The sequence below is a fragment of the Dasypus novemcinctus genome, chromosome 20 (assembly GCF_030445035.2).
Source record: "Dasypus novemcinctus isolate mDasNov1 chromosome 20, mDasNov1.1.hap2, whole genome shotgun sequence".
Classification (NCBI taxonomy): domain Eukaryota; kingdom Metazoa; phylum Chordata; class Mammalia; order Cingulata; family Dasypodidae; genus Dasypus; species Dasypus novemcinctus.
Window position 1 is genome coordinate 48,435,935 of NC_080692.1, and position 18,511 is coordinate 48,454,445.

The 18,511-nt window shown below is 36.7% G+C and overlaps 1 protein-coding gene across 3 annotated transcripts in view; it reads right to left on the reverse strand.

Moving 5' to 3' along the window:
- Positions 1-18,511, reverse strand: part of INTS13 (integrator complex subunit 13) — a 47,786-nt gene that overhangs the window by 19,490 nt on the left and 9,785 nt on the right. For all 3 annotated transcript variants that reach the window (XM_004479946.3, XM_071210217.1, XM_071210218.1), the window contains 5 exons: positions 5,860-6,062; positions 5,392-5,472; positions 3,804-3,894; positions 2,362-2,490; positions 744-828 (listed from right to left, as the gene is read on the reverse strand). In XM_004479946.3, the coding sequence (XP_004480003.1) occupies positions 744-828; positions 2,362-2,490; positions 3,804-3,894; positions 5,392-5,472; positions 5,860-6,062 (589 nt within the window). The remainder of the gene's footprint in view (positions 1-743; positions 829-2,361; positions 2,491-3,803; positions 3,895-5,391; positions 5,473-5,859; positions 6,063-18,511) is intronic.

Consider the following 18,511-nt stretch of genomic DNA (forward strand, 5'->3'; position numbering starts at 1 on the left):
ATGTGAAAAAAGCAAAGCCTGCCCAGGAGTGGTGCCGCACACAAGGAGAGCTGACGCAGCAAAATGATGCACCAAAAGAAACAGATTCCTGGTGCCGCTGACAAGAATGCAAGCAGACACAGAACACAAAGCGAATGGACACAGAGCGTAGACAATGCAGGGAAGGGGAGAGAAATAAATAAAAAATAAATCTTAAAAAAAAAAAAATTAGCATGCAGCATGAAGTTTGTAAACATAGGGGACTTGCTGGCTGGTGGCAGAGCTCCTGCTAAAACTCTCATCTCCTAACTCTAGAGTCTTCATCCCTTACCCATGCTGATACAGCTGCAGAATTCCTAGTTTTGAAGATGAGATCTACTGAATGAAATAATTTTTAGAGGAATGAAACTGATTTAAATTTCAAAACAACTGATTTTTATCTAGGCAAGTTACAAATCTATCACTTTCAGGTCTTCTCCCATTCTTTTCCCTTTCCCAAGGTTGTCTGCTTGCAAAAGAGAAACTAGGAATTACTGCAGTGGATATCTTTCTCAATATTTGTACCATTAGCCTAGTCTTACGCAAAATAAATTCTAAGAACATTAGTTCCAAAGCCATTAATAGGTGGTATAGTCAGGTAAATTTGGAAAAGGCTGAATTTAAAAAGTCAGTCATGTTTGTTTACTAACTTACTTCTCGGAGCTGTTGCTATGTTTTTGTATGTTAGATCTTAGAAAAGAATGTTTCAAATGTCTTTCACTTACCACTCTTCAGGAAATCTACATGTGCATCTTTGTGATGAAGTAGCTCTACGTCATAATTGGCAGATGTGTTTGCATGTTGTTCTTCCTTCAAGCAAAATGTAAAATATTTAAAATGATTTTACATTTAATGAGGTTATTAATTATTTTGCTTAAAAATGAGATAAGTACACTCAATAATTAGCTATAACAATGCTCACTGATTAATCTATTTAAAGATGCAATAGTTTTCACAGCAACATGAACGCAATTAAAAAATTGCTCACTATGTACAGGTAATAAACTACTTAATGATCTCTTATATTATGTCTCTTAAGTTATGTCAGAGGGACTAATATCAAAATATTAGAAATTACTTTTCACTCCAAATGCATTGTCTTCTCAACACTTTACATATGCAAATACAATGTAATTGAAATAGTTTATATGAATTAAAAATGAAATAGTTGTTTAAAGGAAGAAACAGCATCTTTAAATACCTAAAGCAAACTAAGAACCACTATTTACATAAGGTAGCAAATACAGACTAATAAACAAGTTTGGCAACTTGTTTTCACTAAACTGTAAATAGAAATTCCAACATTATTTATTTACCAAAAAAATACAAAGATTGAAGGAAGAGTCACACCAACAGCACACAAATATGTTCAAAGTTAACAAGCAAGGTATTTGCCACCCTTAGAGTATTTTCCTTAAAACTAATTTTAAAATTATGTAAATTAAAGTACACCAAAATTAAGCTATTTTACTTAACTACTTCTGCATCCAAAAGAGCCAAATGGATAAGGCTACAATTTCTATGAACGAATCAGTCATGGGCATTAGGAGGAAATTAATAATGAAAAGATTTTTATCTGTCATACAATTTAATGTTCATGGTATGGTGACAATAACAAACCGGATTATAATATAAGAAAACCAATTAATATTTTTAGATATACTAGCAACCATACTTTTATTTGTAGACTTAAACAATACAATTAAACTCCAATCAATGAAAAACTCATTTAAAACTTACTATGGGCCAGGCCTTGTCCTGGTCCCAGACAACTTGATAAAATAATGAAAATGAACAGGCAACAATAGATTCCCAAAGAAAATCCATTAGTAAATCCTAAGACTCACAATTACGTTTTTTCAGCATCAGAGTAGTAAACTAATTTAAAACTATAACCTATTTTCCCCTATTCAGAACCCATTAGTTACAAACACCTTTATATTGGATGGACAAAAACGAAAAAAGAAAATAAAAGATCCACTAGAATACACAAAGTAAGTAAATTCTAATAACACAACTCTCAGGAAAAGAATCACAGAAAAAGTAATAATTTAAGACAGAGATTATATTTTGATGAAAACAATGAGAACATCTTAATTTTTTAAAAGTTCATATAGCATGTTCTTATTGGAAAGAAAAATATAGCATTTTGTTCTGTGATCCTTTCTTGGGGCTTTTCAATATTTACTGACCTGGTCAAAGACACTGAATGTAGGCTAGTAATATAGAAAATATGATATGGGGAGAAAAAGTAAAGGTTCAATTAAAATAAATAATACATATCAAACAGGTAATTTAAAAAGCAAAGCAGAGTTTCAAAATAGCATCAAAAGAACCACCTACCTTCATTGGAATATTTGTAATAGTAGTTGATGCCAAGTCAAAATGCTGTTGTACTAAAATATTCAGTTTGGTAGCAAGATGCCGTCCTGCGCGAACACTATGGACTTCACTAGTTAAAACTGGGGACAACTACAGAAAAGATGAAAGAAAAGCAAACCATGAAAACATTAATACATTGTAATCCTGCACTACATATTTTACTACAACCCATAAAATTAACTATTTTTACATTTCATCATTTGGAAAAAAATAAAGGTCCACAAATTAACCATGATCCTTATTTTATCAATAAATTTTCCTATATTCATTAATTCAACAAGTATGTATTAAGCAGAGCTTACTATATACTAGACACACTGTGAGCCACTGGAGGATTCAGCAGTGAACAAACAGAAACAGTCCCTGTCGTCTTGAAAGTTAAGAGTGGAATATCCTTTGACTTAAATGTATTTGAAGAGGCCCATAAAAATACGGTAGAAAAAACTATTTTATTGAAAGAACAAAACCCTTCAAATTAAACTGCTTATTAAATGTGAAAATCATCATAAACAACTCATTTCATCATCAATAAATGAGTTAAGGCAGCCAAAAGTTACTTAAAACAAATTTTAACCATTACAAGGCAATAATACGTATTGGAAACAATTTTTTATTTATCAGAAAGTAAAGGCAACATATTGACCTGTTACCAAAAGAGGCAGGAAAAAGTTAACAAAAAATATTGGGTATCACCTACTAACAAAATTAACAGAAAAAATTATTTGAAAATTTCAAGAAATTCAAAGACTGGTAATACTAGGGTAAAACTTGACATGTTATATTAAATAATGCTACATAAAAAAACAGAACATATGTACATGTGAAATATAACTATGTAATGACACATACAAATACTTCTAAACACAGACTACTGATGGAGAATTTTAGGTGATGCAAAAATCCATGTAACGATCAACAGAATCATCTTTTCCTTTAAAACTGATCAAATTTATTTAAAAAGTAAAACCAAGGTTAGAAATTAGGTTTTTTCCTCCTCCTGGATGGGTAAAATTAATTTCTTTGTTACTGAAGTATACTTCTGTTACAGAGCATACTGCTTTTCTAATAAGAGGGAAAAATCAATTTTTATAGAATTATAGTAGTCATTAAATGAACTGAAATTCATTAAAGTTAACTGAAATTTTAGGAACAATGCAAACTGTACAGTTTTACAACACATTCAACTAAAATTAATGTCAACAAGCAAGCTAAACAAAAAACACTATAAAATCTACAATTATAACAAAAAACCAACCCAGTTTTTTGCCATACAGGTTTCTTTGAAAACGCCAAATTCTTCTTGGCAGAAAATGTCATTAATATGAACGTTTTAATGCTGACAGTTCTCAGCATTTCTTGTAAAGAACTTACAATGATTTTTCTCCCATCCCTTCTGCACTTACATCTTTTTTCGCACGATCAGACACAAGGCTGTCTTCACCAACTGGGTAGGTGTGGATGAGGACCAGCTCACACTTCTGAATCTGCATGAGACTTAAGGGAAACTTTTAACTCAGAATAGAGCAATGCACACTGTGTACAGAATTCAGGCAGGTAAAACTACCAAAATTGTACCTCAATAATCAGCCAGCACACAAAAAAAGCTAAATATTTATAAACACTGTAATAACTGCTGTCCTTGTATAAAGACTTACTGGGCAACTTACATGAATTTAATTCAAATACAAAAAATGATTTTCTGTAGTTTCAAAGATAATAAAGAGGGAAAATTCTAATAATGAAGTAAAATTTTCAAAAGAGAACTGCCATAGAGAAAGAATATAAATCATGCATTAAGGGAAACGGACTTTGGCCCAGTGGTTAGGGCGTCCATCTACCACATGGGAGGTCCGCGGTTTAAGCCCCGGACCTCCTTGACCCTTGTGGAGCTGGCCCATGCGCAGTGCTGATGCGCGCAAGGAGTGCCGTGCCACACAGGGGTGTCCCCCGCGTAGGGGAGCCCCACGCGCAAGGAGTGCACCCATAAGGAGAGCTGCCCAGCGTGAAGGAGGGAGCAGCCTGCCGAGGAATGGTGCCGCCCACACTTCCCGTGCCGCTGACGACAACAGTAGCGGACAAAAGAAACAAGATGCAGCAAAAAGACACAGAAAACAGACAACCGAGGGAGGGGAGGGGAATTAAATAAATAAAAATGAATCTTTTAAAAAAATAAAAATAAAAATAAAAAAATCATGCATTAATTTCTCTTTCACTAATGTTCATTAAGAACAAAATCAGGCAATGCTAACCATTATCTACAATTGGTTGTTACCAAGAATACAGAATTTGTTTCCCCCAACTTTTTGTTTTAAAACTTCTAAAACTACTAAAAAATAGAAAGATAGTACTATTCACTGAATACTCATACATCTTTCACCTACATTAACTGTTCACTACACTTGCTTTTTCTATGTATACATAAACTACATGCTTGCTTTTTTACAAAATGACATGAGAGGAAGTTGCAGAGGACCTGACACTTCAATCCTAAATACCTCAGCATGTGTCTCCTCATAACCATAACACCTAAGAAAATTAATAACAGCTCAAACTAGAGTCCACATTATGATTTCCCCAAAACTGTCTTTTACGGTTTTTTCCTTTTTTAAAAATTCATAAATTGCAATTGGTTTCATTTGGTCATATACAATAATGCCACCAACAATTCGCTCATGTCACAAATTTGCTACACGGAATATAAGAGCAAATCTTCAAAACAAACAGGTATTATTAATCTGAATATTTGTATATTAAATACATATCTTTCTAATCACCTTTTCCTTTGTGGGGAAAAAAGTAAAATTCTAAAATGCAAGAGAAGAGGGGAAAAAATTTGTGATGAAATAAATGTTTTTTAATTAATTTGTAAAGACAGTAGAGAATCTGTAAGGCAGCAATGCAAGGAAACACAAATTATTGGAAAGAATTATAATGAAAATACATATAACTATAAAATGGAAGAAATGTATTTTGTTGGTGGATGATACTCACTGATCTGAATTTGCAGCAAGCTTGTTATGCTCGTGAATTGTTTCTTGGACACAGTCCTCAAGCATTCGTACATGACTATCACTACAGCATGAAAAAGATAGCAAACTTAAAGGAATGAACAATAAGAAAAAATTTAAAACACTGTTCAGCTATAATATTTATTATAGGCTTAAATTACTTTGAGAAGGACTGTCTTCAGAGGGCTCATTCAAAATACAAAACAATCAGATGAAAAACCAGTGAGAAAAAATAGTCAAATTTATGACACAGTAATCAAGTTTCACTGGCATAAGCTTTTATTTTAGAACTGGATAAACAAAGCTCAGTATTAAAAAGATTAAAACAAATTCGGGAGGGCCATTTGAAATATGCTGACACACCGTCCATTTTGTTTGTTTGTTTGATTTTTTACTACAACAGGACACTGAAAGTCCCTCAGTGGAACGTCGACTGTGACTAACAGCTCACCTTTTTGCGTTAGTAATGCAGATGATGCGTCCCCTGTTTCCAACGCGCTCTGCATTCTCCATCAGTAGCGTACGGGCCTCGTGCTGGTACTCTGTAATTTTGCAGAGGGTTTCCACTGCTGCAACGAGACCGTGCAGAATACTGCAGCACTCCGGGTCAGCCCGAGGGTTAGGAGGCCCGACGGCAGCCAAGGCTGCCATCAGCTACGCAGAGGGGAGAACAATCACGTTGACAAGAGTATGTGCAAGTCAGATACAGGTGTCACAAGAACGAAAACTATAGATGATGTATAAATACAAACACAAAACCCCCCAACAGAATACTAAGAAAATAAAATCTAATAACACAGGAGAAGAATTAGAGACGACCCAGTGGGTTTTATCTCAGGAAGGCAAAGTTGGTTTAAAACACAAAAATTAAGTAGTACATGTTAATAGAATAAAAAACAAAAATCATACAATCATTTCCATAGACACAGAAAATGTATCTGAAAAAACTTAATTCCATTTCATGATAAAAAAAACAAAACAAAACAACCACCCAACAAACTAGGACTAGAAGGGAACTTCCTGAACCTGATAAAGGGCATCTGTGAAAAACCCACAGCAAACACCATGGTTAATGTGAAAGACTAATAGCTTTCCTGATGAGATCAGAAACAAGATAAGGGTGTCAACACTGTACTGGAGATTCCAGCCAGGGACATAGAACAAGAAAAAGAAATAAAAGACATCCAGCTTGGAAAGGGAGAAGATAAACTATCTGTATTTACAAATGGCAGGGTCTTGTGCACAGAAAAGCTGAAGGAATCCACTAAAAAACATTAAAACTCATAAATAAGTTCAGCAAGGTTTCAAGAAGACACGAGAGCAATAAGGAAAAAAGTTATATTTCTATTCATTTGCAAGAACCCAAAAATGAAATTAAGAACATGATTCCATTCACATTAGCATCAAAAAGGATAAAATACTTAGAAATAAACTTAACAAAAAATGCAAAACTTAGACTCAAACAACAAAATATTGTTGAAAGAAATTAAAGATGTACTAACTGGGAGAACGTACCACATTCCTGGATCAGAAGACTTAATATTATTAAGACAGCGATCTTACCCAAAATGACCATACATTCAACTCAATCCCTGTCAAATCCCACAAGATTTTTTTGTAGAAAACAATACACTGACTATAAAATTCATGTGGAATTAAAGGGATCCATAAAGTCAAAACACTCTTGAAAAAGACAAATTAGAAGGCCTCGCATTTCCTGATTTCAAAACTTACTACAAAGCAACAGTAATCAAGATGTGGTACTGACATAAGGACATATAGCTCAATGGAACAGAAATGAGAATCCAACAGTAAATTATATGTCTAAAGAGACTTTCAACAAGGGTGCCAAGACCAGGCAATGGGAAAGAAAAGTCTGTTTAACAAATGGTGTTGAGAAAACTGCATAGTCATGTACAAAAGAGTGAGGGTAGACCTTTATCTCATACCATACACAAAAACTAATGGATCAAAGACCTAAATGTAACAGCTAAAACTATAAAAACTCTTAGGAGAAAACACAGGGGTAAATCTTTATGACCTCAGATTTGGCATGATTTTTAACTATGTCACCAAAAGCACAAACAACAAAAGAAAAAATAAAGAATTTGGAATTCATTAAAATTCAAAATTGGAAACAGATGCGGCTCAATTGGTTGAGCAACCACCTCCCGCAAGGGAGGTCCTGGGTTTGGTTTCTGGTACCTCCTGAAAAAAACAAAACCAAATAACAAGGAAAACAAATGAAAAAACCAACTCAGGGAAGCTAATGTGGCTCAGTGGTTGAATGCTGGCTTCCCACATTCAAGGTCCTGGGCACAATCCCCAGCCCCCAGTAACTTAAAAAAATAAATAAATAAATTCAAAATTGTTAAGAAAGTAAAAAGACAATTTATAGAATGAGAGAAAGTACTTGCAAATCACTTATTTGATAAGGGTCTTGCATCCAGAATATAAAAAGAAACTCATACAAATTAATACTAAAAAGATAAATAACCCCAGTTAAAAAAATAAGCAAAGGATGAACAGACATTTCTCTAAGGAAGATATACAAATAACCAACACACACATGAAAAAGTGCTCAGTATCATTAGTCATTAGAGAAATGGAAATCAAATTCACAATGAGTTACCACTTCACACCGACGAGGATGGCTAGAATCAAAAAGTCAGACAGTAAGAAGTACTGGCCAGGATATGGAGAAATAGGAAGCCTTATTCTCTGCTGGTGGGAATGTAAAATGGTATAGGTGCTTTTTGGAAAACAGTTTTGCAGTTCCTCAAAATGCTAAATATAGGTTCCCATATTCCCCAACAATTCCACTGCTATATACATACCCAGGAAAAATGAAAACGTATGTCCACACAAAAATTTGTATACAAATGTTTACAACAGCATTTTTTGTAATAGACAAGAGGCAGAAACAACCCAAATGCCAATCAACTAACAGATAAAGAAAATGTGGTCCATCCATACAATGTATGCCACAACAGGGATTAATCTTGAAAACATTAAGGTAAGTGAAAGAAGCCAGTCCTGAAAAACCACATATGAGCGGTCATCAAGATGGCAACAGAAGACACCCCTCAGAAAGGTCTCCCCGAAACAGCTAGTTCCAAACACTGGGACAAATCCCTCTCTGGAGGACAAGGGAGAGTGGAGGACTCCGCAATGCTGAACTGAAGGAAAATGAAAAAACACCAAAGAAGATGGGGATCTGCAACTGGGCCCTGCCAGGTAGACCCCTCCCCCACACAGCAGAAGCACCTGGGCCCAGGTGTACCCCGTCAGGGTCACTGACCACAGAGCCGCTACAGGAGTGAATCAGAAACCAGGCTCATTCAGCAGGGACCCAAAGCCACACGGAACCAGGGCAGAACCCACGGAGCTGGCAAACGTGTTTATACAAAAGGGCCCAGGAAAGACTGGACGTGACCTGAATGACATGCAATGACAAATACAGGCCATTATACAGCTTGTCATAACTTAGAAAGTTGTGTGGGAGAGAGTGTAAACGGCAATGTAAACTATAATCCACACTTACTGGCAAGTCTCCAATACGTGTTCAGTTGTAAGAAATGTACCACACCAACAAAGGATGTAAACGTGGGAAAGTGCTCAAGGGGGAGGCAGTGGGGCATATGGGAATCCCCTACATTTATGTATCATTTTTGTAATCTAAGGATCTTTAAAAACAAAACAAACAAAACAAGCACCATTTCCCAGCTAGAGAATGAAACTCTGACGCAAGTCAACACGGACATGGAATGTAAGAAACACAAGAGAAAGCCAAGGAGCCCGTGCAGTGCCGCCAGTCTCAGGAACGCTCATCCAGGCGTTTTCATCGCGGAGTGGGACCTCCTGAGCAGGACTGAGAGGGTGTTTCTGTGCTGACAGGAGCTTCAGGCAGGCCTAGCTCTGGAGTGTGAGGACGGGGCCCCTTCTCCCCCTGCAGAGCTTGCTGTCTGTTGTCTTTGTTGCAGTCCCCAAGCCTGCAATGGAGCAGAGCCAAGCCCCAAGATGCTCCACTTAGACCCCAAGTCTCCAAAGCACTTACAGCATCTTCATGCAAATTAGGAAACGGTGCCCCTCGTGTAGGAATCTTTCTTTTGAGCTGACCCAGCTCTGAGAAGGCCCAGGGCTTGGCAAGCAGAGTATGGGCTGGATTTCAGCCCCCATGTGGCCCTTCAGCCAGGCACTCTTTTGCTGAGCACAGCAATAATCACCTGTAACGCCCCTGGTTTCACTCATTCAACTCCAAAAGGCCTCTGTCGGACCTCTCTTTTCACATTTGGTAGAAAGACCTGTGCTCTCTATCTCCTCATTCCACCCCTAATTCTAGGAATGATGCTTTGGCTTTATGAATTAAGGGAACCTGACTAATAAAATAAGCTGTTAATTACAATAAAAAAGGGGGGGGGCAGGAAACAAGGTTGTAAAGTTGCATACCCCCAGCTGGTCTCTAACTGCTGGAGCACTTAAATGAAAATCCAGGCCTTTTTAAACACTGATCTCATCTGGCTCCCTGGGGTGGAATACCCTAATATGGAAATGACCAGAGGTAGAAAAGTCTTATGGAAAAAGAGGAAAACTGAACTGCTCTGTGGGAGCAAAGGCCCAGCACTGAAAACTGTAATGAAAAGGGGGCAATAAGTGAGGGACGGCAGTTACGCAAATCACAGGAGCTGGGAGGGGGGAATCTGCACAAAAACAAACAGAATAGCGCAGGCTTTCTGGAAAAGCAACAGAAGAAAGCAAGCCTTCTGGAGGTGAAGCAACTGCACATAAAAGGGCAACCTTAAAAATTGTACCAGGATAAAAAACAGGTGCAGAAGACCTGAGAAAATCTGAACAGTTAAGCACGGGTTGCTTTCAAGGTTAGGTATAAGCTGGACCAAGCATCCAAGAAGAGCTGTAACACATAGCCAAAAAAACTGGAGTTAGCATACCAAAACAATCAGATGTACAGACATCAGCCAAAAACGAGGAGCCATATTAAGAAAGAAGCATATGGCTCAGTCAAGGGAACAAGCTAAAATTTCAGAGGAGACACAGACTTGGGAACAACTTATCAAAAAAGTTCAAGTAAATCTGCTAAATCAATTCAAGGAAATGAGGGAAAATATTAATAAACTAATGGTGAATACAGAAATAAGGGATAAGATGATGACAATGGAGCAGACAATGAGCAAAAATAACAAGCAGACAAATGAGCAAAAACAATGAGCAAAAAGATGAAGGAGCCATCTGGGGGGGAGGGAGGGTAATAATGTGTGACAGCATGAAGCATACAATTAGGGGAGTCCCAGAAAGCAAAGAGAAGGGAAAAGGGTCCGAAAGTATATTTAAGGAAATAATGGCCAAAAATTCCCAACTCTTATGAAAGACATAAATATACATGCCCAAAGAAGTGCAATGTACTCCAAACAGAATAAACTCTAATAGACCTATGCCAGAGATAAAGAGGGAATTCTGAAAGCATCAAGAAAAAGTAATCTATACAAACGTAAGAATGTTTTTCATGAATTACAACCTATGTACAATACCATTACAAGGTGTTTATAGCAGGGTGGTATACGGGAAAAAAAATACCTAATGTAAACTATGGACTATGTTAACAGTAATATTTTAATATTCTTTCATCAAGTGTAACAAGGTACCACATTAATGCAAAGGGTCAACAAAAGGGGGGTCATATGAGAATGCTGTATTTTTTTACATGGGTTTTCTGTAAACCTATGATCATATCCTAATAAAACAGCACTTATTTAAAAAAAAAAAGCAATTCATCACATATAGGGGATGTGCAACAAGGTTAAGTACCAATTTTTCATCAGAAACCACAAATACGAGAAGGCAGTGGTATGATATATTTAAGGCCCTGAGAAAAACTGCCAACCAAAAATTCTTTATCTGTCAAAACTGTCATTCAAAAAAGAGGGAGAATTTAAGACAGTCACAGATAAACAAAAACTGAAAGAGCTGGTCACCCAAGACCTGCCCTAGAAGAACTGCTGTAAGGAGAGCTCTCCAGGCTGGAAGGAAAAGGAGAGCAGCTGGGGGCAGCCTGAAGAAGGGAAGGTCTTCATGGAGATCATTAAAGGGATGTAATGCAAAGCCCAATAATACTCCATCTTCAATATAGAACTTCATTACTATAAGAGTTAGAATGCAATTGAATAAGTACCATATTTCCTAATAATGATAAAATATAAAGAGGCAACATGGGACTAAAACAACTTAAAAAGGGAAAATGGAAGGACACGGGAACAGAGAATATGTATGCTATTGAAGTTAAACTGGTTATCTCTTCAATATAGTAGCTTCTAGACTTAGGTTGTATAATACAAACTCTAAGGTTAACTATTAGAAAGTATTTAAAATATATATAGAAATGGAAATGAGAATCAATCAGTTACATCACAAAAGATCAACTATACACAAATGAGGCCTACAATAAAGGAAGAGAGAGGCAAAAAAGATATGACAAAAAAAAAAAGGACAAAATGGCAGAAGCACTTTTACAATATTAACAATGAATGTTAATGGATTAAACTCCCCAATCAAAAGGCACAGTTGGCCTTTAAATGATCCAAAACATAAAAATAAAACACGACCCAACTATATGTTGCTTACAAGAGATTCATCTTAGACCAAAAGAAACAAATAGGTTGAAAATGAAAGAAAGATAATCCAGGCAAATAGGAATCAAGAGAGAGCGAGGGTACCTATATACTAATATTCTGACTTTAAGTCAAAAGCTGTTATAAGAGGAAAGGACATTATATATTAATAAACAGTTAATCTACCGAGAAAAAATAACAATCAGAAATACTTAATACACAAATACAGAGCACCAAAATACATGAGGAAAACATGGGTAAAACTGAAGGGAGAAACAGATACCTCTACAATAATACTTGGAGACTTCAATACACTACTTTCATCAAGGGACAGAACATCTCGACAGATGATCAATAGGAAAACCAAGAAACTGAATAAGATGATACATGAACTAGACCTACCAAACACACCTACCAGATGATACATGAACTAGACCTACCAAACACAGCAAACCAAAAGAGCAGGACACACATTCTTCTCTAGCGTACATGGATCATTCTCTAGCACAGACCACATGGTAGGTCAGAGAAAAAGTCTCAAGTATATTTAAAAAGATTGAAATTATATAAAGCAGCTTCTCTTACCACAACAGAATGAAGCTAAAAATCGGTAACAGGTGGAGAACTAGAAAATCCACAAATATACAAAAGTTAATACTCAAATAATCAAGGGCTCAAAGAAGAAATCACAAGAAGAATTAGTAAATATCTTGAAAAGAATGAAAACAAGAACACCACATATCAACGTATGGACACAGCAAAAGTTATCTTAGAAATTTAAGGTCCTAAATGCTTACATTTGGAGAAAGAGCATAAATCAAAGACCTAACTACACACCTGGAGGAATCAGAAAAAGAACAGCAAACTAAATCCAAAGCAAAAAGATGGTAGGAAATAACAAAGATTAGGGCAGAAATAAATAAAATCAAGAATAAAAAAACAGTCAAGACTACAAATTGGTTCTTTGAAAAGATCAGTAAAATTGACAAATCTTTAGCTACACAGAATATGAAAGAAAGAGCATGCAAATACTTAAAATCGGAAATGAAAGGGATAAAATTTCTGCTTACCCCATGGAAATAAAAATGATAACGACATGATGAACTGCATACAAACAAACTAGACAATCTAGATGGAAAAGACAAGTTCTAGAAGCACATGAACAACCTTTACTGACTCTAGAAGCAAGAGAAGATCTCAACAGACCAATTACAAGTAAAGAGACTGAATCTGTCAAAAAATAAAAAAACCTACCAAGAAAGAAAAGCTCAGAACCAGATGGCTTTACAGGAGAATTCTACCAAACATTCTAAGAAAAATTAACAGCAATCCTGTTCAAACACCTCCAAAAAACTGAAGAGGAAGGAACACTACCTGTGGCAGTTTGAGATTATTTATGAACCCCAAAAAAGATAAGGATTCTGTTTGTAAACTGGTCTGTTCCTCTGGGCTGTGATATCCTTTGGTTGTATTCGATTCCGTTGAGATGTCTTTGATTAACTTATGTTAAGATTAGGGCTTTGATTTGACCATGTGAGTAGGGTGTAACTCAGGTTAAGTCCCTGCCCCCTTGGTGGGCTGATATAAATGGACACTTACTGAAGAAGACACAGAAGAAGATAAAGAAGAAGAGAAAGAGCTCCAAAGATGCCAAAGGTTTAAATAACTAAAGCCTGGGCAGATATGAGTCATTTGCCTGCTGGCTCACAGCTGAAGAGAACAAAGCAACTGAGTCAGAAAAAAATAAACCCTATGTGAGCCTACAGTTGAGATGGAAGAAGCTGGCTGGGCCCATGGAGCCTTAATAGAAAGAAGGAAGGCTGAACCCTCACGGACATCACCTGCCATCCTGCTTCAACACATGGCAACTGACTAAGGTGAGAAAGCACCTCTTATGGAACCCTGAGTTAACTCTTTGGGGCCTTGTAACTGTAAGCTTTTACCCCCAAATAAATACCCTTTATAAAAGACAACAGATTTCTGGGGGAAGTGGATATGGCTCAACTGATAAAGCATCCACCTACCATATAGGAAGTCCAAGGGTTTGATACCCAGGGCCTCCTGGCTCATGCGGGGAGCTGGCCCATGTGGAACGCTGTTGCGTGCAAGGAGTGCTGGCCCACACAGGGATGCCCTTGCGTAAGGGACCTGCCCCCCCCCCAAGGAGCGGCCCCTGCGCAAGGAGAGCCGCCCTGCACGAAATCGCAGCCCATCCAGGAGTGGCACCGCACACATGGAGAGCTGACACAGCAAGATAGCGCAACAAAAAGGGACACAGATTCCCAGTGCCACCTGATGAGAATACAAGCAGACACAAAAGAACACACAGCAAATGGACACAGCAGACAACAGAGGAGGGAGGGGAGAGAAATAAACCTTTTAAAAAGATTTCTGGGGAAACCGACTTTGGCCCAGTGGTTAGGGCGTTGGTCTACCACATGGGAGGTCCACGGTTCAAGCCCCGGGCCTCCTTGACCCGTGTGGAGCTGGCCCATGCACAGTGCTGATGCGCGCAAGGAGTGCCCCCCCACACAGGGGTGTCCCCCGCGTAGGGGAGCCCCACGCGCAAGGAGTGCGCCCATAGGGAGAGCCGCCCAGCGCAAAGGAGGGAGCAGCCTGCCGAGGAAGGGCGCCGCCCACACTTCCCGTGCCGCTGACGACAACAGAAGCGGACAAAGAAACAAGACGCAGCAAAAAGACACAGAAAAACAGACAACCGGGGGAGGGGAGGGGAATTAAATAAATAAAAATAAATCTTAAAAAAAAAAAAAAAGATTTCTGGTACTTTGCATCGGCACCCTTTTGGCTAACTAATACACTACCTACCTCATTCTATGAGGTCAAATTGCCCTCACACTAAAGCCAGATAAAGACACCATAAGAAGAGAAACTCATAATATCCCTGATTATAGATGCAAAAAGCCTCAACAAAATACTAGCAAACCAAATCCAATAGTACATTAAAAAAATTACAAACCATGATCAAATGGGATTTATCCCAGGTATGCAAGGGTAGTTCGACAGACTCAATTAATGTAATATACTACATTAACAGAACAAAGGGGGAAAAAACCATGATCATCTCAATTAACGCAGAAGAGGCATTTGACAATTTCCAGCATCCCTTATAGATAAAAAGCAGTCAGAAAACCAGGAATAGAAGGAAACTTCATTAACATGATAAGGCCATATATGAAAACCTACACCTACATCAGAGTGAAAGCATTCCCTCTAAGATTAGAAACAGACAAGGATGCCCACTGTCAGCACTATTATTCAACATTATACTGTAAGTTTTACCTAGAATAATTAGACAAGAAATTTCTTTGCAAAATTGAAAAGAAAGAAGTGAAACTTTTCACTATTTGCAGACAACATGATCCTATACATAAAGTCCTTAAAAATCTACAACAAAGCTACTAGAGGTAATAAACAAGTTCAGCAAAGTGGCAGGGTTTAGGATCAACGCACAAAAATCTGTAGTGTTTCTGTACATTAGCAATGAATAATCAGAGGAGGAAATTAAGAAAAAAACATTCCATTTACAATTGCAACTAAAAGAATCATACATAAAGGAACAAATTTAACCAAGGATGTAAAGGACTTGTGTACAGAATAACTATAAAACGTTGCCAAAAGAAGTCAAAGACAAATTAATGTGGAAGGATAGTCCATGTTCATGGATTAGAACACTAAATATTGCTATGATGTAAATTGTATCCAAAGTGATTTACAGATTCAATGGAACCCCAATAAAAATTACAATAGCCTTCTTTGCAGAAATGGGAGAGTGAATCATCACATTTATATGGACGTGTAAGGGGTCCTGAATAGCCACGGTCATCTTGAAAAAGAAACATAAAGTTGGAGGACTCACATTTCCCAATCGTAAAACTTATTACAAAAAAATAACCAAACAACAAAAAACTTTTTACAAAGCCACAGTAATGAAAACAGCATGGTACAAGCACAAGGACAGACATATAGCCCAATGGAATTGAGAGTTCGGAAATCAATCCTCTTATTAATGGTCAATCGATTTTTGACAAGGGGGCAAAGGCCACTCAATTGGGAAAGGACAGACTCTTGAACAAATGGTGCCAGGAAAACTGGATGTCCACTTATAAAAAGAAAGGAGGACCCCTACTTCACACCTTATACAACTCAGAATGGATTAAAGACCTAAATACAAGAACCATAACTATAAAACTCCTAGAAGAAAATGTAAGGATGTATCTTCAGAACCTTGTGTTGGGCAATAGTTTCTTAGAAATTAAACCAAAAGCACAAGCAAAAAAAGAAAAAATAGATAAATAGTATATTATCAAAATTAAAAGCTTTTGTGCAAAGGACTTCACCAAGAAAATTCATGCACACTGATGTTCATAGCAGCATTATTCACGATTGCCAAAAAATAAAAACAACCCAGGTGTCCAACAACCAATGAATGGGTAAACAAACTGTGGTGTATACACATGATAGTATATCATATAGCTGTCAGAAGAAATGAAGTTGTGAAGCTTATGATAATGTGGATGAACCTGGAGGACATTATGTTGAAGGAAGCAAATCAGACACAAAAGGACAAATAATGTATGACTGTGATATTATGCACTAAATACATTGTGTAAACTCATGGAGTTAATAACTAGAATATAGGGCACCCAAAAATAGAATGAAAGTAGAGAAGGGAAAGCTGAGGGTTCATCTGTGCAGAATTGGTAAAAATGTTTATAAATCTTCGGAAATGAATAGAAATGGTGACAGCACATCATAGTGCTTATAATTAGCAGTGCTAATATATGGAATGACAGTAGTTGAAAGGGAAAGTCTAAGGTCCTGCATATTACTAGAAGGAAAGCTAAAAAACGTAACATGGGACTATATAACATAGTGAAACCTCATGTGAAATATGAATATGAGTGAAATTGCATATATTACTGACTGTACAAAATACAAATAAACTAGTAAGAAAGAAACGGAATAGCAGCTGTGTTCAACAAGGGAAGCATAAAGAGATTGAGGGGATGAGGTTTTTCTGGTTTCTTTAGTTTTTTATTATTATTATTGGAATAATGAAAATGCTGTAATACAGATGGACATGATAAAGGCACAACAATGTGATTATAACAAATACAACTGATTGTACACTTTGGACGAATTATACACTTTATTAATATGTATTGATAAAACTCATTTGTTTAAAAAAATACAAAGACAACATATAGAATGGGAGAAAATATTTGGAAACCATGTATTTCAAAAGGGTTTGAGAATTTGCAGAATAAAGAAATCTTATAGCTCAACAGCAAAGACAAAACAACCCAATAAAAATTTGTCAAAAGACCTGAGTAGACATTTCTACAAAGAAAATATACAAATGGCCAAAAAGTCCACGAAAAGATGCTCAATATCATTAGCCATCAAGGAAATACAAATCAAAACCACAATAAGATACCAATTCACATTCACTAGAATGGATTCTATGTAAAAAATGGAAAATAAGTGTTGGAGAGGCTGTGGATAAATATAAACTCTCATTCACTGTTGATGGGAATGTAAAATGGTATAGCCACTGTAGAAAACAGCTCAGAAACTACAGAATAACTATATGATTTATGGCAATCCCACTTCTAAGTTCAAAAGAACTGAAAATAGGGATCAAACAGTTATACACCCATGTTCATAGCCATATCATTCAAAATAGCTAAAAGGTAGAAGCACCCCAAGTGTCCATCAACAAATGAATGGAAAAGCAAAACTGATATATTCATACAATGGACTATTAAGCAGCCTTGAAAAGGAACAAGGTTCTGATAAATGTGATAACATGGATGAATCTTGAAGGCATCATGTTGAATAAAATAAGCCAGACACAAAATGACAAATATTGTATGGTTTCATGGATATGAAATACTTAGAATAAGCAAACTCATAGAGTCAGGAACTAGAATACAGGTTAACAGGGGCTAGGAAGAGTTACAGAGTGGGGAGTTAAGGTACAGAATTTCTGTTGGGCATTAAGGAAAATCTGTGGTAATGGATGGGGGTGATGGGAGCACAACACTGGAAATGTGATTAACACTATGGAATTACACACCTGAATGTGTTAAAGGGGAAATATGAGGTTGTACATGTTACTGAAATAAAATTTAAGTAATAGAGAGATGAGAGAATCTGAAATTATGAAGCAAAGTTACAAAAAATCTAAGTAATATTAATAATTCATAGCAAGAAAACAAAGAGTTACAGGAAAACCATGGTTAATATCAATGCAAAAACATAGCCTACTTAGAAAGTTGATTTTGGTTAAAGCTTCACAAAATAAACTGAAGCAGTGTCAAAACGAACAAAAACTACAAAACTACACACATATCATATGTCTGTTAACCAATGTGACAGAGTTCACAATCAACACCCACCCTGCAGGCTAATCACCCAAGGTAAACAGAGATTGCCAAGCACAGTTATGGTTTAGGA